Source organism: Passer montanus, unplaced genomic scaffold, assembly GCF_014805655.1.
Source record: "Passer montanus isolate IOZ18808 unplaced genomic scaffold, ASM1480565v1 scaffold15, whole genome shotgun sequence".
Taxonomy (NCBI): Eukaryota; Metazoa; Chordata; class Aves; order Passeriformes; family Passeridae; genus Passer; species Passer montanus.
In genome coordinates this window covers 9,151,268-9,173,059 of record NW_024362051.1, presented here as the reverse complement: position 1 = coordinate 9,173,059, position 21,792 = coordinate 9,151,268, and the positions used below count along the sequence as shown (strand labels likewise).

General features: G+C 43.9%; 1 protein-coding gene across 1 annotated transcript; it reads left to right on the top strand.

Moving 5' to 3' along the window:
- The first annotated feature begins 820 nt into the window (after nt 1-820).
- Nucleotides 821-8,672, top strand: NMUR2 (neuromedin U receptor 2). The gene is made up of 4 exons (XM_039701757.1): nt 821-1,540; nt 6,556-6,640; nt 7,358-7,483; nt 8,413-8,672. Exons 1-4 carry the CDS (start codon nt 821-823, stop codon nt 8,670-8,672), a joined length of 1,191 nt encoding a protein of 396 aa, XP_039557691.1.
- Nucleotides 8,673-21,792: the final 13,120 nt, after the last annotated feature.

The following is a 21,792-nucleotide window of genomic DNA, read 5'->3' as shown; positions in this document are numbered from 1 at the left end:
GTACATATTCCCAAAACAAGGCTCTGTAAGAATATAGGATCAAATTCCAGCATACTTGGGAAGAGAGAAAATATTTTGATGTCAATAAGAATTGCAATTAAAATCTTTAGTCAGATCTCAGGAAAAAACAACTGCAGTGTTTAAAAAAAGGCTGAAACCTTATAATTCCACAGAAATGGCTACAGAAATTATTTGGCTTTCCACTAATCAAACTCTGTCTCCAAGTACTTGCTGCCATAGACAACAGAAAATGAAAATCAGCAGAGATTTGAACAACAAAATCATGCCAGAATATTTTGTTTTGATGTATTTTGCTTGTGGCTCATAACTAGGATGTTACACCATTATAATTTTGTAAAAGCTTTTTGGACTGAGTTTTGGGGGTGTTTCTGGTCTGCTTTCCCACCCTCTGACATAAACAAATAACCTGCATCTGGTATTTCATCCTGTATTTCAGATTTTCAGCTCCCTAAATCCCACTTTTGTGCCTCTGTTAATGCATCAGCCCCGGGAGCTGATGCAAGTGGCTGGAACCTCTTTCTGTACACTATAATCTAACGCACTTAGCGAGCCAATGAAGATGTGGGAAAGGAGGGGCTTTGTGGCTGAGGGGCTCTGGCAGGGGAACAGCTGTTGAGCAGCAAAACCTTACCCAGAGCCAGGCAAACACACTCATTCACATCTCGGTGGCTCTGTGCTTCCAGGGGTGGCAAGGCAGCTACCCTCCCTCCTCCTCTCTCTGCAAAAAGTGAGCAAACTTGCACAGAGAAACAGAAAGGGCAACAAACCTCAGCTGTGAGACGTTTCAGCAGATCCAGCCATGGCCTGGGTCAGTAATTTCTCCTGGTTAAACCACCTGGCCCTACATGAAGAACGCCTCAGGGGGTACTTAAACAGCACTGAGGATTATTTAACCTTCCTGTGTGGGCCCAGACGGAGCCACCTGTTCCTGCCCATGGCTTTGGTGTACTCGGTGATCTTCGTCGTCGGGGTGGTGGGGAACTTCTTGGTTTGCCTCGTCATCCTCAAGCACCGCAACATGAAGACCCCGACCAACTACTACCTGTTCAGCCTGGCGGTCTCCGACCTGCTGGTGCTGCTTTTCGGGATGCCCCTGGAAGTGTACGAGATGTGGAGCAACTACCCCTTCCTGCTGGGGCCCGCGGGCTGCTACCTGAAGACGGCGCTCTTCGAGACGGTGTGCTTCGCCTCCATCCTGAGCGTGACCACGCTGAGCGTGGAGCGCTACGTGGCCATCCTGCACCCGCTGCGCGCCAAGCTGGCCAGCACGCGCCGCCGCGCCCGCAGGACCATCCTGGCCCTCTGGCTGCTCTCCGTGCTCTTCGCCCTGCCCAACACGGGCACCCACGGCATCGTGCTGCAGCACTTCCCCAACGGCACCCTGGTGCCCGGCTCTGCCACCTGCACCGTGGTCATGCCCCTGTGGATCTACAATTGTATTGTGCAGATCACTTCTCTGCTCTTCTATGTGCTGCCCATGGGGGTGATAAGTGTGCTGTACTATCTGATGGGGCTAAGAGTAAGTCCTGCTCCAGCTGTGCTCAGTGTTTCCTTGGCTCATTCTTGTGTGTTCGTGTCTATGTGTGGCTTTTGAGTGAGTTTTGCACCTTTTTTGTTGCCCGTGTTTTCCCCTCAAAACAGCAAAAGTGTTTCTCAAACCTCTGAAAACAGTAGATCCAACTTCTTCCCTGGTGCAAGCCTGTTCTGAAATTAAGATAGCTCTGTTGGGGAATAATTTACCTCAATCTTCTTATACAAACTTTATCATCACTGCAGCTCACATCTGAATGTTAATGAAACGCCCAAGTCTGTAGCTTGATTCCAGCCTCTCAGAGATTTACACCTTTGCAGCAGGGACCAGAAAGAAATGGACCAAAAGGAAAATGTGAAAGGAATAAAAAGAAGATGGCTAGTGATTGAATCTTGTGTACTATTTATTTTCCCTTTCCTTGTGACTGTAGAATTTCCATTGCATTACTTTCTTCTTTTCCCTCCCTGGAGCTGGTGGTAATATTCACTTGTTAAAACTCACAAAGCTTATAAACTGAAATGTTACCTTATTGCTGCAGCTAGAAAATTCAGCAATCATTTCTTCATATAACTACAGCCTTGTTTCACCAGGCTACCTTAGAGCTCATATTCATTCTCAATTTCAGAAGAGAGAGTACTTTTGACAAGTATCCATCATGTAAATATGTGGATGAAACAATCAGGATCACAGTGTTATAAAACTATGTAGCACAAGCCTGAGATGCACTACTAATCACAGTATGAATAGATGACCACTTTCTTCTCATAAGTTACAGACATTTAGACAATATAAATCCCATTTTATCACACTGAATGTAACTTAAAGTTTACAAAGATGTGTCTGATCCCATAGCAAGAAAGGGAGACAAATTAAATTATTAAATAACATGTAAGAAACTCAAGTAAATCTCTGCTGGTGTACATATAATTTCATTGTGCTGGCTGATATTTACTGTTACCTGAAATTATACAGAAGCAATTTTTACTTACACAGGAAAAAAAACCCCAGAGATTATCTGCCAGAAATCCACAGCACAGAGCAGATAACTGAGGCAGTGAATGGGTTAAACTATCCCAGATCTCTGAAGGCTCTTGAAGGGTCTTTTACATAGTTTCAATTAATATTTTGCAAAATTAGACCTGAAGGGAATGAAAGGTGATGAAAATAGAGTTGTGACAAAAAGAAAAATAGAAATCCCTGGATTTATAGAAGGAAGACTTGAAGGTTGCAATAACTCCTATTTGCAGCAGCAGATACTCCTGTACCCCATCCCAGAAGAGAAGCTCAGTACCAGATAAGGGCTGATCCCCAGGACTTCTGCAAATTCACACATTTCTTCAAGCTGTCTTTCCTAAAGACAGCAATGTCCACTGTTTGTGCCTCTGTTTTTCTGTATATCCAGCTCAGACTTTCAAATTTTAACAGGATCCATCCTGGCTAGATCTGCGTTATGTCCAAACTGCACTGGGCAAGATGATTTCATTTCTTAACAGAAGGAATAGAAGAATTATGAATATATGTAAATTTCCAAGAGAAGACAGTTTTTATCTACTCACAGAGGAGAAAATCAGTGAGGCTTCAGCAGCACCCTGCAGTCTCCTGTGTGCCATGTATCACTCACAGAACACCGTGGAAAAGCTCAGGGTCAGTCCAAAGGTTGTACAACAGCTCAAATTCAGCAAACAGAGACGTGACCTTTTCATATTCAGGCTTTGTAGAAAGGGCATTTCTTCACCATTTTCTCCCTCTAGCTCTGCCAGGGCTGGACAGTCTCAGGATGCAATGCAGATGGGGACAGGGGACCTGCCAAGCAGCTGTGAGATGGCAGCAAACATGGGTCATAGGGTACCTGAGTTAATTTATAATTTAATCCCTTGGAAAATGTAAAAATACATTTGTCTTTTTCACTGAGAGATGGTTGCTTACCTCATTATCTACTTGGGTATAATTTTAAGGCTTGGTGGTCTGATATTGCAATGTTATGGTCAATTGATCAGTAGAGCACCAGAGTAAAGAAGAGGACACTGATCATTGCACTGTAAACTCATTAGGCTTGATTGGGGAAGCTTCCTGCTACATCTTTCATGGGGTTCCCATCACATACCTTTAGGATAAATCCCTAAATCATCCAGGCTCTTCAAACCCAGTTCAGCTGTTGAGCTGCTGGCTGCAACCCACAGCCAAAAGCTGAGGAGGGAGAGGAGAGGGATGAGATAAGAACATTTGGCAGCAGCTGCTCTTGGAAGTTCATCCCTGGGGCACTGAGTGAGATGGGATGGGATTGCTTGGGGAGCAGGATTCAGTGCAAGGTCCCTGCCCATTTCTTTCAAACTGATTCCTAAAAGGACACAGGTGTAGGTGCTGATCATTGCTTGTCTAAAAGTCATCCTCTATTTAACAAGGGTTTCTGACAGCTTAGGCTAGATGATTCTTCTCCCAAAGTTTCAGCTTTTCTCTTAGTCTCTCATCCACTCAAAATAATAATAATAATAAGAAGAAGAAGAAGAAGAAGAATTTTGATATAGTGGAAACTTTAGCTGTCTTTGAAGGAAGACAACTTATTCTTGCCAATGCACATCTGGTCCAGCTTTTATCATCAAAAGAAGAAGAAGAAGAAGAAGAAGAAGAAGAATTTTGACATAGTGGAAACTTTAGCTGTCTTTGAAGCAAGACAACTTATTCTTGCCAATGCACATCTGGTCCAGCTTTTATCATCAAAATCTATTTCTCCCCGCAAATGCCCAGTTGTTAAACACCCAGAATCATCTGTGGATGGTGACTGCCTTTGGCTAATTTCTGCAGACCCCAACACAGCTCTTCCAGAGCTGTCCCCTTTCCATGGAAGTTGTTCAGCAGTCCTTGTCCCAGTGGCTGGCTCTCCTTTGCCATGGGGGTGAGCTAAGGGCAGCAACTGCTTCAGCCAAACCTCTGAAACAGGCAGGACTGTAATACAAAAAGAAGCCTTGTGGGATTTAAATATAAATTTTTCCATCAGCTGGAGAGAAACTTTGATCACCACTAGTGTCAGACAGGCCAAGGAGTTTACAGAAAACAGTTTCTCTTTTGCAGATTACAGAAAACAGACATATTGCAGAGTGGCCTTACTATATTTTGTCTGTGGATAAGTAAGACCCTAATTTCACTCAGCCTTTTGATTTCTGGGGTGAAATGCTGCAGCTAATAAAGATGTGAGGGGGGAAATCCAATTTTCAGCTTCTTGCTCCAGTCACTTTTAATTCTCTTGCAGTGAAAGAGTAGCATTCATCTCAAACTGCACAGCCTCATACATCACAGTGATGCACAAGTACCTTGGCTGGGATTCTACCCCTCTCAAAACACTGGAATTAACTCAAGTTATAACCTTTGCCATGGACAATTTTATTTATTTTTTCCCTCCCTGTTTGTAATGTTTGTCTGTTCCATTAAACTGCAGCTGCTGAGTTGTTCTTACCTGTTACACTTTCATCACTTGAGGCTGAAGAGGAGCCTTACAGCATCATCAAAATGACAGCAGGAAGGGGAAAAATAAAGATACATGTGTCTCTGGTTTATTACAGCATCAGCACACTGTACTCTCTGAGGCTTTGGAATATGCCTGGAATAGATTACTGTTGAGACTGAAAACCACTGAAGGGAATCCAGGGGTTTTAATAAATCTGATCATTCATCAGTAGATGTGTTACAAATGAGCTGAGTCTTTTCCTTAAGCAACTGTGGCTATGACTAAAAGTTACAAGGGGAATAATGTAAAATATGAGAGGCTGAATTGCACTATACTTGACTATAATTCCATTTATATGTTTTTTCCTTTTATAAATAGAATAAAGACAACATTGAAAGAAGGGCTCATTTCATCATCCTTACAGAAAAGTATTAATCAGAAATCAGAAAGCAAAGTCACAGTGTAAAAGACAAAAGTACATAGCAAAACTAGCATGTCTTCACAAGGCTTTTACAAATCCAGAGTGATTTCTATCTTTTCCTGATAAAATTAGATATCTATTCCTGACAGGAATAGATTCCTTTTCTATCTTCATTCCTGATGATGTCTCATGTATAATTAAGTTTTGGATCCAGTTTCTCTACTTGAAAACAGAAAAAGCTGTTGGCTAATCAGGAGTTCCCACTGCAGGAAGCTGGAACATGGACTTTCTATATATGATTTCTTTGGTATTCAAACCAATTGCCCTGTTTATGTAAACCTGACCTTTTCATCACCAAAGCACCAGTCCTCTCATCATAAATATACTGGTGGATCCCAGGAATGATCAGATTATTGCTGTTTGTTTGTTTATTTTTGGTTTTATATATTTGTTTCTATTTATATATTTTATATATTATTTATATTATATTTATACATATATTGCCCCTTTTTTTGAAGTCCAGGAAAAACTACTGAAGAAGAAACACTCCTTTTTGTGCCTGAAGAGTGTGTGGTTAAATCTGTGTGCATCATGCCCTGCCCATCTGCAAGGCAGAATTTCTGGGGTTTGTTCATTAGATGGGTTGAATATCAACTACTCCCAACACTCAGGACATGAAACAAACTCCCTTGAATTCTACAGGATTTTTTCCAATGATTACAGCTGTGTTGTGCTCAGGCCTCTCTGGGTATTTTTTGGATCATTGGTTTGTGCTTAATTGTGGGGAACACTTTTAGGAAAATAAACAAACGAACAATATTTTGCTAGAGGAGAAAATAACGCCTAGCAAAATACTGTTGAAATGGAACATAAACTGTGAACCAAATATTGACTCATTGAGAAAAGGTAAGTAGGGAATTGAAATACAAATTTGCTGTAATCTGCAGATTGTTTTGAACCTAAAGCTTCCATGATTTTCTAGACAAAAACTGAAATTTAAATGCAGATATTTTTTTCAGTCCCGAGTGGCCCCAGATTTTGCTTTCTCAAACTACAACTACCAAAATATCAAACAGTCTGTGTCTGGTGGGGATGTGGTCTCTTGTCTAAGTTGTCCTTTGATTTCCCTCTTTTTGCCAGTTGAGAGGAGATGAATCTTTGGAAGTGGAGGAAATGGCTGTGAATGTTCAGAGGCCATCCAGGAGATCAGTCACCAAGATGTTGTGTAAGTAGTGAGTCCTTCTGTGTTTTATTCACCATGAGCAGGAGTGTGACCACATCCTGAAGGGTATTGAGCAAGTTCATTGGATACAAGAGTTATGAGATGAGTAGCTTTCATATTAAAAAAAGGGCTTTTTCTCTTTTATCTGGACTTGCAGGAGTGAAACATCAGGGGTAACTACCAAAAGACTCAGTAAACAAATTTTCCTCCCCAGCACAAGAGGAGGTTGAGCAAAACTTTGTGGCAGATGCTTGCATGGCAATTTTCCAACATCCTTAACTCTAAACTACCTGTTGCAGCCCTCCAGGGAGGATCCTCTTATTTTTTTCTGAGTGCAAATAGTCTGTCTTGTACATTTTTACAGAATGTACATCTGTTTTGCATTACACCAAACTGTACTTTGGAGCCAGCCTGGTTTTCTGAGCCCAGAATGGGTTTGGCCTCCACATATACCCCAACATTTCCTGTCTGTTTCCTGCTCTGTTTGAAAGTTGCTCTGTGTGCATGCATTGGATTATCCAATACAGAAATTAGTGGAAATATTTTTTTGTTGTTGTTGTTAATGGTAAGACAGAAAGGATAGCAAAAATTTTGAAACCGTGAGCATAATTTATATATGAAGTCTCCCATCCAGCTTTATGAACTCTCTGCCCTGCACAGGCTGGTGACCACATCCTCCCATTTCTGACCTGTTTTCCTTCTCCCCTTTCTCCACACCAGTTGTCCTTGTGATAGTTTTTGCCATCTGCTGGGCTCCTTTCCACATAGACCGACTTTTCTTCAGCTTTGTTGTGGAATGGACTGAGCCCTTGGCCAATACCTTCAACTTAATTCACGTGGTGTCAGGTAAAGCTTTCTTCTTCCACTTGCACAGGGACTGGGGTGAAAAAAGTATTTTTGAGTGGTTTTACTTGGAATGTGTAGTCATTTATTGTGCAGGGGACATGAGACTTGTGTGGAAAACCTTCTTGGGGTTTGGTGGGCAGTGACGAGAGCAGTGCCTGAATAAAAGCTGCAGGCAGGTTTCTTCAGCTTTCAAGATCTGGACATGTTGTCAAATTCACAAAAAATAAAATGAAAAAAAGGGATATCATGCATCATTACTAGCTGCTTTTAATTCTTGGGAACATTCAGAAGTCTGCTGCCATTCAGCTGCTTTTAAGAGGTACACAGAAGGAGGCAGCATATCCACAGGCTCTCTGGGGCAATGAGGAAAGGTTACCAAATGCAAGAGCCTTACATACTGCTCAGCACTGGGTGATGAAACCAAATGTTTACGGCCCTGCCAACAACAAAATGGAGGGCTTTTCAAAGAGGAATTTTCTTTTCAGTCTGCCATGGGAAAACTCTGAATGTGGCCATTAGGCAGCTCGGACAAATCCAATCTTATGCTATTGTCCTGGTGAGTTGTAGGAAATTAGCTTCCCCTGGCTGGAAGTTATCTCTGACAGCTTTGATGGGGCACCAGCTGTGCAAATCCTGCTGTGGGGATGAGGGCAGTGCTGGAGGCAGGGCAGGGCAGCTCAAGAGAGAGCTGGTCCTGAACAGCTGGAGAGACTGAGCTCCAATTCACAACTGAGCTCCAATTTCACTGCAGTGAAAGCTGAGCTAACCTTGATGAGACTTCCCTCTGCCTGGGCCAGGAAGGCAGCAGAGCTCCACCCTTGCATCCAAGTTTAGTGGAGCTGTACAGGCAATAAAGAGATTTTGCTCTTCTGAGATCATTCCACACACAAATAAATGCCTCTCTCTTTCCCCCACCCTTGTTCTCCCAGGTGTTTTCTTCTACCTGAGCTCTGCCACAAACCCCATCATTTACAACCTGCTGTCCCAGCGCTTCAGGATGGCTTTCCTCAGTGTCATTTCTCCTTGCTGCAAGCACTGTGCCCCTAAACATCCCACCTGCAAGATTTCATCCCAGAAGAGCACGTGTGTGATTGAGGATCACAACCTCATGGACTCTGCTGAAAACACGAGCCTCCCTGGCACTCACAGGACATCCGTCAGCAGCTCTCAGCTCTCCACTGGCCTGTGACTTTCTGTGCTGTGATCCAGGTGAGAGAGAAAAGGTTAAGAAAATTAAGAAACTAAAGCAGAAGAAAACTTCCTAGAAGAGTGATTTCAGCAAGAATTGCTCAGGAGCAGTCCCACTGGATGAACAAAGGGGGAGGCTGTATTTAGGATGTGTTAGGGAAGCACTGTACTGCCCCCAAGCTGCTGGGAGGGCTGGAAATGGGAGTTTGCTCACTGCAAGATGTGCCAGCAAAGAGCTGCTTTGAAAGGTGAGAGACACTCCCAACATTGCCAGCATGGGACAGAGAATCAGCTCAGCCAAGTCTTACCAAATAGCTTCTTATGTAGCAACCAAAACATCAGGTTTTACTTATTTTTAAACAAGACAATTTTCTGCATAAATCTTCTCCCCCCACTTCTAGTTTTGGATAAGTCTGTCCCACTTCCCTCTGCTACAACATTTTGAGGTATGGCTGTTGCAAACCTCTCCTGTCAACATTAGCAAACAGGCAAGAATGAGAGCAGCTCAGAGCTGGGCTGATAAACACCAGCCACCAGCAACAACTATTTCTGGGCCAGAAGAACCAGGAAGCCAATAACTGTAAAATAAATGTAAAGCAAACTTTTGCTTTCTGAGCTTCTTACCATAACTTCAGCTCTAGATATTTATGTGCTGTCTCCACCAGTGAAGCCCTGTGGCTTGCTTCAGCAGACTTCACTGCTCCTGCACCAGGTGGATTGCAGAAGTCAGAGATCCACTGGGTTAGCAATCACCAGGAAGAAGCCTGGACAGCCCTCACAACAGAGGGAATTGAGGCAAACCTTATGTATAAGGGCAATAAAAGGGGAGTTTTGCAGTGATATTGCATCTACTAAATTCAGTTTTTGCCACAAAGCACAATACAAGGTCTGAAAAACTTTCCTGCATCCCCGTGGTGCAAACAGATCCTGAAGACAGTACACTTGTATCTGAGTGACAAATTCCTGGGCTCTGCTGACTGCAGGCACAGGACCCTGTAGAATTTTGCCAAGGGAGGGTTCATTATGTGATAGAGAATTTTGTAAACCTCTGTCTCACATGTTTCAAAGCTTGTTCATTGTCTTTCAGGGAAATGCCTCCCGTGTGCATCCTGATGCAGGGCTGGGTTTGGTCCCCAAGCTGGGCTCAGCCTTGGCACACTCTGCCACAGAGAATCATCCCGTCAGTGTCACCAGGGGACTGGCAGCCACTTACACAGCCAGAGAACACAGAGTTATCACAGCCAATAACAGCATTAGCTCCTGAAAGATGATACACTGTGTGCATAAAGACATTTTCCATTCTGGTCACAGGGGATCCAGATGACATTTCCTACCAAGGAGGAAGGGAATGTACTCCTGATTACCACAGTCTCTTTGTTTGCCCCAAAGTTTTCTGTTTGATTCTCACTGTGGGACTCCAAGGTGGAAGACTCATGGCAGCTGGAGAGCCCCCTTTTCCTAAAGCATTAGGGGAATATTTTCAGACTCTTTTTACCACTTGCAGTCTTGGGAAACAAGCCTTGGAGAGGGGAAGAGCCACACACAAGGCCTGCAGAGAAAAGGCCATTCCTGCTCCCTCAAGACACAGCTGAAATGCTTTGCCACCCCCAAGTGGACACTTGCATTTTACCAGTGACATTTACATTTCCAAGCAGGAATTTTGGATTCTTTTTCTCTCTGCCAGAGATTACAGAGTGTTTTCCCTCTGGACAGGCCATGGCAGTGGTGCCCAGGTCCCTGTTCTCCTGCCTGTGCACTGCTCCAAGCTCTGTGGTCCCGCCTGGGGCCCACCTGGGCAGTGCCTGTGCTGGATTTTCTCCCTCACCCTGTGCCTCCCTTGGGCAGATCCCTCACAGAGCCCTGGGGGTTTTCCTCCCTGTCCCGGGTGTGTGAAATCTGTCCTAGACACCAGCCAAAGGGCTGAGGAGACACAGTCACACATGCAGCATGGGCTGGAGACGTTCCTCTGCCAGGTTTTGTGGCTCTTTCAAAGCCTTTTATGCATTTAGGGTGAGACAGCATCTTGTGTTGGTGCAGAGAGAGCCATCCACGAGTGAGAGACATCCTCCAGTGATGCCCCTGTCCTCATGGGACAATCCCAGCCTTCAGCTGCAGAGCCCAGGGTTGAGAAATGCATCCCTTGACTTGCAGATGAGCACACAGACCTGCAGATAAAGGTTGGGGGATGAAGATTTAATGTGATCTTAAACAAAGTGGCCGTGTTTTTGTCCCAAGGGAATTCAAAAGGGTTTTGTGAGGAAGGGGAAGCAGAGGTGGGAGGAATGTGCACGGATGGAAAATTTTTAGAAGACAAGTAGTGAGAAGCAAATCATCACGAAATCACCTGGTTCTGAATTAACTTATTTTCTTGTCCTATAATCAGTTTTTATCACATTTAATTTGTCGTCAGCCAAAAGCAGTCATAAGCAAAAGCAAAACTATTGAGCTTTTTTGGCCAAATACCAAAATCAAAGCTGAAAACATTTAGTCTTGCACCAAACCAAACCTGTGAAAGTGTTATTGGAAGAGACATGTCAAAACTCCTCTGAATTCTGCTGAAAATAAAATAAATGCAGTGAAAAAAAATGTAGGCTAACTGGAGACTCCAAGTTAAGTTCCCTGTGACTGCACAGCTTGGTACCCCCTCACTCCTGAGGGAGGATCTCTAGAAAACAGTTGATTCACTTTGTCCCTAAATGTAGTCAATGCCCACTGGAGGCTTTTCTTCCCAAAAGGTCAGTGCTTGAGTTGTTTATCACTCTGCTCTGATATTTACCTCCTGCATTTTGAAAGCTGGATCCAAAGATAAAAAAAACAGGAAGATGGATAGAGATGTCATGAAAACTGATGCTGTTCCTTTATTTATACATTAAGGAGCTTTCATAGCCAACTGCTGAAAAATGTTGGCAACTGGCTGAGAAAAACTCCTGTTGCACAAAAATGGAGAACAACTCTCTTTCCCCCAAAGTGGTCTGGTGTGATAAAACTGTATTTATTTGAAATCAAGCGTGACTTTGGAGACAGAACTGTCTATTGATTTATTTCCCTGCTTCTGTTTCCCTCTGGGAAATGTGCAAATGTGTGAGCAGAAAGTGTGGAGAGCAGGGCAGTGCTCCAGCACTGTGAACAAAATGTGGAGAGTCTGAAATGTGCTACAAGGAAGACTCAAAGGGGAGAAGAATTATGTTTGTTTCCAGTGAGTGATGCTCAGATCTAACATCAGGTTCAGTTGGAAAAAACACCATGAACAGCAGGTGGATGGTTCTGTTCAGTTTTTATGAAGAGGTTTTGAACACCACTGTGTTTTGAAGTGTTTAAACCACCGCTTATCAGTAAAACTAAATGTACATTTCAGCTGCAGAGATGGTTATCTGTATCTGTATGTAACATGAAAATAAATATATTAAATTCTGTCCACCTAAGCCTGGTCCATACTCCAGAAGTCCTCATGCTTCTTGTTTCTCCCTCTGATTCCATGTGAGCAGCAGAAGATGGACATCCCCCAAATGTTCAGCCAGCACCAAGTGCAGGACCAAGAGTTCATTCCAAGTCACAAACATTAAAATATATAGATATAGATTAGATAGAGACAGAGACAGAGATAGAGATAGAGATATATAGATAGATATATGTTTCAGCTGGTATATTTGCAAAAAACCAGCACAAATCCCCATGGGCCTTGTGGCATCCAAGAATTCTGCACACCTGCTCCTACAGAGGAGGAGGTTATAAACTGGGCAGCACAAAACTCTCTTGACATAGCCAGGAGAGGGTCCCAAAGCAGAAACTGCTCCTTCCCAGCCTCTGGAACAGCCAGACCTGCTCTCCCCCTCTGTTTTCCCACAGTTGTCTCATTTTCTCTGCTTTCATTATGACACTTGTTAATATTTTCCCCACTGATGTTTCTTTCTCTACAAACTAGCAAATTGCTGAGCTGTGGCATTTCCATATCAAATGGATATTAATGTGAGGAGAAATATGATAATGAAAGCAGAATGAACAAGAAATCAAACAAGTTCTTGCAAGGATTAAAATTTGAGTTTATAATTTGGTCCAAGTCAAAGTAATGATGGCAAATGTTCTTCAGAGTGAGCTGGGGGTTAAAAGAGTTCCCAAAGAAACTGCAGAAAATTGCCCAATCTGGGCCCTGCAGGCTTCTCTCCTGGGAAAAACACAGTTTTGAGGTTGTTAGGGCAGGTCACCATGCACCAAAAGACAGTGAACATCTTGTGCACGATTCCCTGACTCTGAAAAAGGAATTTGCCACGTACAAAATGGACTGTAATGTAAGAACCTCTCCAGGAGAGTCAAGGGTTGTTGATTCTCCTCAACATTTCTTTCCATTTACATTCTGGATAATCAACAGCCTGTCTTGGTCATACCCCGACAGAGTTAAACTCATTTGCTACCAGCAGAAGAAGACTTTCCTTTACCATCTAGATTTTTGGAAACCCTGAAAAGCTGTAGCTTTTTGATGTTTTAAAGGCAAATTATCTTAAATCCACTTAATTTTTAAAGAAAGATTAATTTTAGGTGTATGGGAACTGTTGGAATAATTTGCTTCCCACTAGGATAGCTAATTCATCAATAAAATACTGACATTTTTATTGTAAAATCCCAAATAACTTTTTTCTTGCATCCTCAGCTTACACTGTTTTATTAAATGCAGCAAGCTCCTTCCCAGAGGAACAGGATTTTGTTTGATTTTTTGGCCAGATGTGGGTCTTCCAGAAGACCCTTTGACTCAGATGTCTACATGATCTCCATCAGAGGAAAACTGTATTCCCTTTTCTAGTCAAATGAGGGTGAAAAAGCTGTGCTAAAACCAATTTATCTGACCTACTTCGTCATCCACTTTAGGTGTTTTACAGGCAGTTTTTATGCATAACTTCTGCAGCTGAAAAACACAACCAGGCACAAGTCACCTTGGAGTGCTGTGTGCTCTTTGTTGTAGAGCAGGTATGTTTATCAAACCTTTTCAGTTTGTTTCATTTTTTCAGAACCCAAGAGACTCCCTTAGAAGTGACTCAGTAGGAAAATCATGCTCCAAATGAGCAAAGCAAATGGCTCACAGCTAAATCACCACTAAACAGAGGGAGGAAAGCACCTTCAGGGGCTCACCTACCACTTTGTTCATTGCTCTGGGGCTGGTGCCTCTGGGACTCCTGGGCTACACTCAAAAGGCAGAGAAATTCCAGCAAAGCTCTATCACTACATCATTCGTAGAATTTTCAGCTTTTGTTTGCAACCTTGCAGTTTTCTTTCCTTCACTCCTTTGCTGATGACAAGGGCAGGGAGGAGATCTGTCCTGCCAAAGCTAAACAGCTGCCTGAACTCAATGGAAAGTCTCCAAAAAGAAGGTTTTTCGTGCTGCTGTTGACTGCAGTGCAGTTGGGTTGGGCAGCACAGAGCAACTGCAGCAAAAAAGTACAAAAGTCACAGTTTAAAAGAGTCAGAGTTTTGGGAAACAGAAAAACTCACCAGACTGTGAGGAAGGAAACAAAGCATTAACACAGGAACCTGGAGGCATCTTTAACCATGTTTATTTAACCGTGTACAGACTGGGGTTTGTTAGCTGGCTTGGTGTTAGGGAAATCCTGCATGAAAAGGGTTTTTTTGAGTGTGAACAAACCTGGTTAGCACCACAAAACTCAGCTTCCCCTAAGCCCTGCAGCACTGTTTCCTCCCAGCTCAGGTTACCTGCTCCTGCAGAAAAACAAACCACAGAAAGAGCAGCAGGCAGAAATTTCCATCTCAGTAGCACTGGCAGGCCCCTCCACTGGAACTGAGACACAGCAAGCTCTTAGCTTAAAATGATGCAAACCAGTTTGTGTTCCTGCATGTAACAAAGATGAACAGCAGTTGACACTGGCCCAGATACATCTGCTTTGGTTATGTGTCCCAGTCCCAAGATGAGGGGCTGAGTCATGTGGAGCTGGCTCTCTGTGCTTACAACACTAAATATTCCCAAAGCTGGGGCTCACATGGCAGCCCAGCAAATCCCAACAAACCCACTGCACTCCTCCAAGAGGCAGAAAGGAGTGCCAGACATGATTCAGCCTCAGCACAGCTCAGTTTTCGTGTGTCTCCTGCATTAACAGCAAGGAACACTCATGTAAGTGTTAGTCTCAGCCTGGTTCCTTCCGGTCTCATTTCATTCCCTATCTTCCCTCCCAGGAGGAACAGGTATATTGAAAATCATCTCTTTCCCCCCATCCATCCAGTCTTTTTGCTGCTAAGAAATTCCACTGAGAACTGAGTCTTTTCTCTGTAACTTTATTTGCCAGCTGTAGGGTTTTCACACTGTTATTTGTATTCCAGTCCCGATTTCAATTACCTGGCTAACCTTTTCAATTTTCACAGAGAGTGAGAATCAGAAAACAGCAGGTCCTTTATTACAGCTCACACTGGCGGGGAATTCTTCACCTCCCTTGCCTCCCCCATGTTTGCAGGAAAGCTCTGTCAAATTCAAACAAACTCATTGATAATGACTTGTCTATTTGCTTATGCTTTGCTGGCTGTTAAATATTCTGGTCCTTTCTGTGGACCTCACTTCCATCCTCCTTTTGGCTTGGATATATTATGTTTCACACCGTTTCTAGAAGCCAAGGAGAAGCAATCTTAAGCCTTCACCCTGATGCTTGACTCCAGTGGGAATTCTCAGCAGGGTCATGCACTGAGGAAGTTCAAAGCCTTGCGCTTTGGGCAGAGCTATTTCTGATCTTTGACGAGCAAGACCTGGTGGTGGCCAGTCCTTGTGTCCATATTTCAGAGCAGTTCCCAGCAGAGGCTCAGGGCACTGTGGGGTTCCCTCAAACAAGGTCAGGCACAGGACACCACTCTGCTGAGCCCAAAGCCACTGCTCTGCCACTGAATTGTGCTGGTCACAGCTGCCACCCCTTCTGCCTTTCTCAATTCTCCAAGTCACACCCCTCCTCTTAGCTCCCTTATTATTCTGAACTCTTTATCTAGCAGTCATTTCCATGCCTGTGCTCTGTTTGCCCCATCACTCAGCCATAAAGACCCTAAAAATGGCTTTATTTGACTGGGGAAGGGAGAGGATTTAATGCAAAAGACCTGTTCCTTAGCAACACCTTCCCATCTTTCTTCTTTTGTTATTTCCACCTCATTATCTTTGCCCATGTTCAACTCCAAATTAACTTAATTACAGACAGATTTCATATCTCTCTGAACCAGAAGGGGCACTTGTAAAACATCCTTCCAGTCAATAGCAAATGAGGGCCTTGGCCTATGCTAAGCAGGCTTTGGGAAAGGCAGCTCAGCTGTGCCTGCCCTGCTCCCTCCAGAGACCTCTCCCTGTTGCTCCCAGCTCCTGCTGCTCCTTTTCAGTGAGGCATTTCATCTCTCCACTTTGCAGCCTGTCCAAGTTCACCCCAACCCCTGAGCCCCAGAGCAGACATCAGCATAAATCACCAGGTGAATGCTGCTCTTACTCACATGCCAAGGGCACTGTGACCTATCCACCTCCCCTTTCCAGATTCTGACAGGGGACAAGTGCCTCAGCTCAAAGCCTGTGACTGGCACCTGTCCCGAGTACAAATCTGAGCTAAACCTTAGCTAAATCTGAGCTAAATCTGAGCCTTACTGAGTCTGAATACCAGATGTACTCGGTCCAGGATGGTCTCTGATTACCTACACAGGTGGTAGGGCAAAGATCTCTCTTTGTTAATGCAGGCCTGCCCAAAAGTCTTGCCCAGTGGCAGCTCTCTCCTTGAAAATCCCCTCAGAGAAAAAAGTGCAACAACTGAACTAGATCCAGGGCAGCCCCTCACACCTTATCTAGTCCTTACTCTGTGATGCCATTTTCCTTTGGAAATCAGCATCAGGACCTATCTCCAGCAGCTGACAGGTTCCTCACCTTCTCACAGATAAATAAGCATTTCTGCATTGCTGTGTCTTACCATTCACAGAAATTCTCCACTGGCAGAGGAGATATCTTCTTCCTTCTGTTGGAGCTCTAGTAGCTATCACCAGCCAGAACACCTCGTCCTAAATCCACCAAGTGACTCCTCACTGGCAGAAAGTGCACTGAGGTGCTGCACTAAGGATGAGGAGAGATCTGTATCCACACAGTGAGGAAAGTGTTGTCAGAGAGAGCCACCAACAGAACCGTGATGAGGACACATGAAACACAAGGAAACCCTCTACAAAGACATAGCAGGAACCAAACTCCAACCAGCAATAAAAAAAAGGAAGGCTCTGTGTCAATTTTAGAGGAATCAGAGAGCTGTAATTCCACCATTAAAGGAAGATGTATGGTTTCTGGAAAGGAAGGAAAGCCTGAGTGATGTGCAGGTGGTTCCTCCTCATTCAGGTGAGCACTTCCTCCCAGCAGCTTGCCACCCTGGGAAGTAGAACCACAGGTTAAACTGGGATGAGTTTCCCCCCTCACCCTGCAGAGGTAAAGCTGCAAATAATGCACTGTCCTGGGATTAAGCACCTCAAACAAAGGCAGCAGAATTTCGATGAGTTTCCCCCCTCACCCTGCAGAGGTAAAGCTGCAAATAATGCACCTCAAACAAAGGCAGCAGAATTTAATTTGAACAGTGAAATTCACTCTGCCCCAAAAATTTCAGCTTCTTCCCTTTCTCTTTTGCTTCTTTCTTTCTCACCACTTTGGCCTGCAGGGAGAGAAGCCAGAGGTAGGGTATTTCCTTCCTATTTCATGAGAACATTTTCAGAATTTTCCACCTCAGCTGAACCACGTCACATTTACCAGCTCAGCAGGAGACTGTCCCAAACATCTGTGCTTATGCTGGAAAGGTCTGAAGAAGGCAAGGAGCAAATATCTGCCCTGAAAACTGAACGTGTGTCCTCTAAAGAGCATTTGTACACATCCTCCCCAGATTCACGGCCCAACCACACAAGTCAGTGCCACTGGAGGTCAGTCTTGTGCCAGGGAAACCTGTGGGACTGAGCCCTGCGGTGTCCTGATTGCCAGAAGCCTCGGGCTCTGAGCCTGCATTTGTGGACACGCCAAGAAAAAAACTGCTCCAGCTCCCCCGGTGTTGATTTATGATGTAGAGATTCTTCATTTCTTTTTTCCTCTAAACTATTTAGTGGCCTATTGCTGGGTAAGCTCAGCACAAGGTTCAGGGGTGGTCAGTCAGGATTGGCCACCTCATCCAAACCGACTTAGAAATTACTCTTGTTCTGGGACAGTTCTCAGTCGTTTGTTTCACAGGGCATGGCAGAATAATTATATACAAGTTGCAAGCTCTGGATGAGAAATCAGGATATTGATTCATGGCCAAAACAAGTACAAGCTCAGATATAGTTAATTCAGAGCCATATTCCTTGTCAGTGCCTATAATAAAGAATTCCTACACAGAACCCCATTCAAAGAGTCACTTCCTCATTCCATACGACCCTCCAAGAAAGGCTCAACAAATATTTAATTGGAAACAAAAACTTTCAGCTAAACATTTTGGTAAAACTGTGTTTTACCAAATTTGTCTGTGCTTCTACCACAGGATCCCACAGGTGCCAGTGCAAATCCAGCTCTGGCTGTGCCAAGTGAAGTCAGCTCTTAGTAACTCTTATGCCTGCAGAAAAAAATATTCAGCAGTATGGTGTGAGTAGAAAATGAAGGCTGAAATGCTCAGTTGAGATATACTCAAGTAACAGTCCCACATATATTCCTTATTTTACCTTCAGGATTAGTTAATTTTTCTCTCTAGATCAAGGATGGCAGAGCTGTTCTCTGCCCTGTCTCCAGCCAAGCCACCTCTGGAGTGCAGGGTACATCATCCACAGTCATTCAGGGAACCTCAAGTCTGAAATGAGAGCCAGCACTGCACAAACCCTCTGCTGGTCCCTGCTACAAACAGCCTTTAGCACAGGCTTCTTCTGCTCTGCTGTAATCATTAAAGAGCCATTCCTTTTCTGCTATTTTTCCAACAGGGCAATAGAAATATTGATCCGCACCACTGGCTTCTTTGCTGTGAATGATCAGTTTTCCTTTGGTGTTAAACAAACTGCAATTATGCATTCTAAATAACCAGAGAATCACAGGGTCCAGCTACCTTCTGCTCTCTTACCTCTTATCCCATTAACATTCCTGCCTGCACAGCCTTGGGCAGCCACATCTTTCCAGGGAGTGAAAAGCAGCATCCATCCCTCTGTCCCACACTCACCTCCTGCCCCAAGGAGCAGCAAAATTCTTCCTGAACCCAGGCAGTTCTGAAGAGGCAGTGGAGCAGACAGAAAAAAGGAGACAGGGCTAGGTGACTGCAATAACTCAGTGATTGTGGCTCCCGATAATTAGGAAAGAAAAACCACAGCGTGGCCATGGCACTGGAATCACTACTGGGAAGGTGTGTCCCTAAGCAGCCAGGACCTTGGCAGCCCCTCGGTGACACAGACAGCAGAGACAGCCAGAGAGAGCCAGAGAGAGCCAGTGGGTAAGGACAGAGACAAGATTATGAACTCTGGCAGAGACAGACACCTTGCTGGGTGCCGGGAAGGTGTCAGGAGAGTGGGGTGCACTGCTGTCAGGGTGATCCACGGTGCCAAATTCTACACCAACAGCTCAGGCCAGGGGAGATTCACATTCTTTATTTGCACATTCATCACCTTTGCATGTAGAGCTGAAGCAATCTTAGTGAGGAGCAGAGCACAAGCCTCTGTCATTCTGCCGGCAGTTTTCACCACTAGAGCTCTTCCTTCCTCTCACAAGCCACACATGTTCATTCCTTTTTCAGTTGTTTGTTTGGTTTTTTTGTTTGTTTGTTTGTTTGGTTTGGTATTTTTTGGTGGTGGATTTTCCCCCCTCACCCTTCCTTTGCTGCAACATTTGTGCTGTAAGCAGATAACATGGCAGGTTTTCACCTGGACGGTTCCTTACCGCTTTCTTATGGGGTATTTATTTTCTTGTGGGTATTTTTTACCTTCACAGATGGGACTGCACCATTCACCACTGTCAATAAGCCACAGTAGCTAAACCCTTGTTTACTGCCAGGCTGGGCCAACTGTGGAATATAAGTGTGCTAAGGACAAAAGGTTTGAACCAGGGATATATTGAGCTGTTCATATTTAAAGAAGGATTGGGAGGAAATGAAGAGTTCAGAAAGCATCTGGGTAAAAAATAGCTGCATGGAAGCTGAAAATCTCTGTGAGCAACTTCATACATTTTGCCTCATTTACTCCATTGATCTGCCCAGCACATTTTGGAGTGAAGATTTTCTCAGCTTTCCTAAGACCACATCTTTCTTTTTCTCTTTCTTTCCCTCTCTCTCTCTCTCTCTCTCTCCATCTCTATCTCTCTTTCTCTGCCCTTGCTCTCCAGAGCTGCAGGCTGAATCCTGTCCATGACCCAGTGAGGAACTTCTGCCCTGGGCACCACTGGATAAAAAAATCCCTTTGTTGAAACACTCAGGGGTACTGGTGCATCACTCTGCAGTGATGCTTTGAGGGAAATAGTGCTTGTTTTAGAAATGCTAAAACAAAAAAGCTTATGGATACTGAGGGCTTTTTGTTAGTTTGACTCTGGCAGGAGCAGCTTTTCGATCCATTTATCAAGCTGCCTGCAGCTGCCATTTCAAGGCTGATGAAGACATAATAAACAGTAAGCCAAAAAAAGTCATTTGAAAGGTGCACCCAGAGCAGTTTAATAAATAAAAGATCAGGGGCAGGGGGGGGGGAAGAGAATGAAAAATCATCAGTGCAAGTCTTGACTTTCCTCTGCTGTCCATTTTATAGCATAAATTTAAATAAATGAATGGTGAAGGTTGGTGGAATTACTCTTTCATTCTCAAATTCCCTCTCTAAAAATTTCTGCTTGTTCCACAATGTCTTACTGGCTCGTGTTTTGCCAGCTACCCTCCAAACTGTCACTCCAAAATTTTTCAGGATATCCATCAGACTCTGCAGAGCCCAGAGCTCCTCTCTTTGTGGAATCTCCAGGGCAATAAACCCCAGCACTGCCAAGCAGCTGGATGCCAGCGAGCTCAGCTGATCCCAGGTTTTACACTGTCCCTTTCCCACTGCTCACACAGAGGTGACCTTGGAGTTTGCACCAAGCTTTAATCTTCCCCAGAGGAGACTTTGCTCCTGCAGAGATCCCTGGAGATCCCAGTCCTGTGTCAGCTGTCAGTTGTTCCTCTGGATACAAGGACAGTTTTGCTCACTTTGGGATTAAGTGTCATTTGCCATTTTCTCTTTTCCATTTGGATTAATGAATTTCAGGCAAGCTAGGAGCCCTCTCAGGCCCTTGCAGGGTGTTCTGCCCATTGATCTCTGGCATACGGCAATGCAGTTATTGCTCTTCTTCCTGGTGCATTTTGGTTATCAAGGCCTGATGGACATTCAGGCTGGAAGTCCAGGTTTGAGTTTCAACATTCTTCTTCCAGAAATTGCCACTGGTTTCTTTGAATTGAAGGAACTTTTCTGATTCCTCCCTCAGAAGTTGGGGTCAAGGCTCTTGGACTGCAGCAGATACCACAAAGGTCCTGTGAGCAACAGAGAGAACAAAGAGGGAGTTGCAGACAATAAAAAACATAGGTGAGACATGGTGAAAGGATCACAGGAAAGAGAGGAGAAAAAGACAACCCCAGAGGAACAGAGAGAAGAATGGAACAGGAAAGAGAAAAATAATTTTAAAAGAAATTATTAAAGAACTGAAATGAGAATAAGGATGAAAGAGGAGAGAAGAAGGGGAAGTAGAGGGAAAGGTGAAGACAGAAAAGAGGCCCAGTAATATGCATAAAGAAAAATATCTGCTGGTTTCCATTTTTCATTAATGATTCACCATATGGAGACAGTATCAACAATAATAGAACTTCTGAGCTGCAGAACAATAGGTGAAATAATTCAAGCACCACTTTCAGATTAAAAAACAGTGACGAGAGTTTGATTTATTTCCCAGTTTTTATTTTCTTTCTCTATATATAGAAAATAACCTCATCCACTTACTCAAGTTCTGTGGCTCATCACCACAAAAATATAAATAAAAGAATGAAACCACCCTTCAGCACAGACAGAAAATAAATCAGGGGCCTCGATGCATTTTCATTGTTGCAGCTGGGTCCTGTCTTCACATTTATTTATCTTGAAATTTCTCCTTGCACTCCAGAGACCATATCCCATAAAATGCTGGGTTA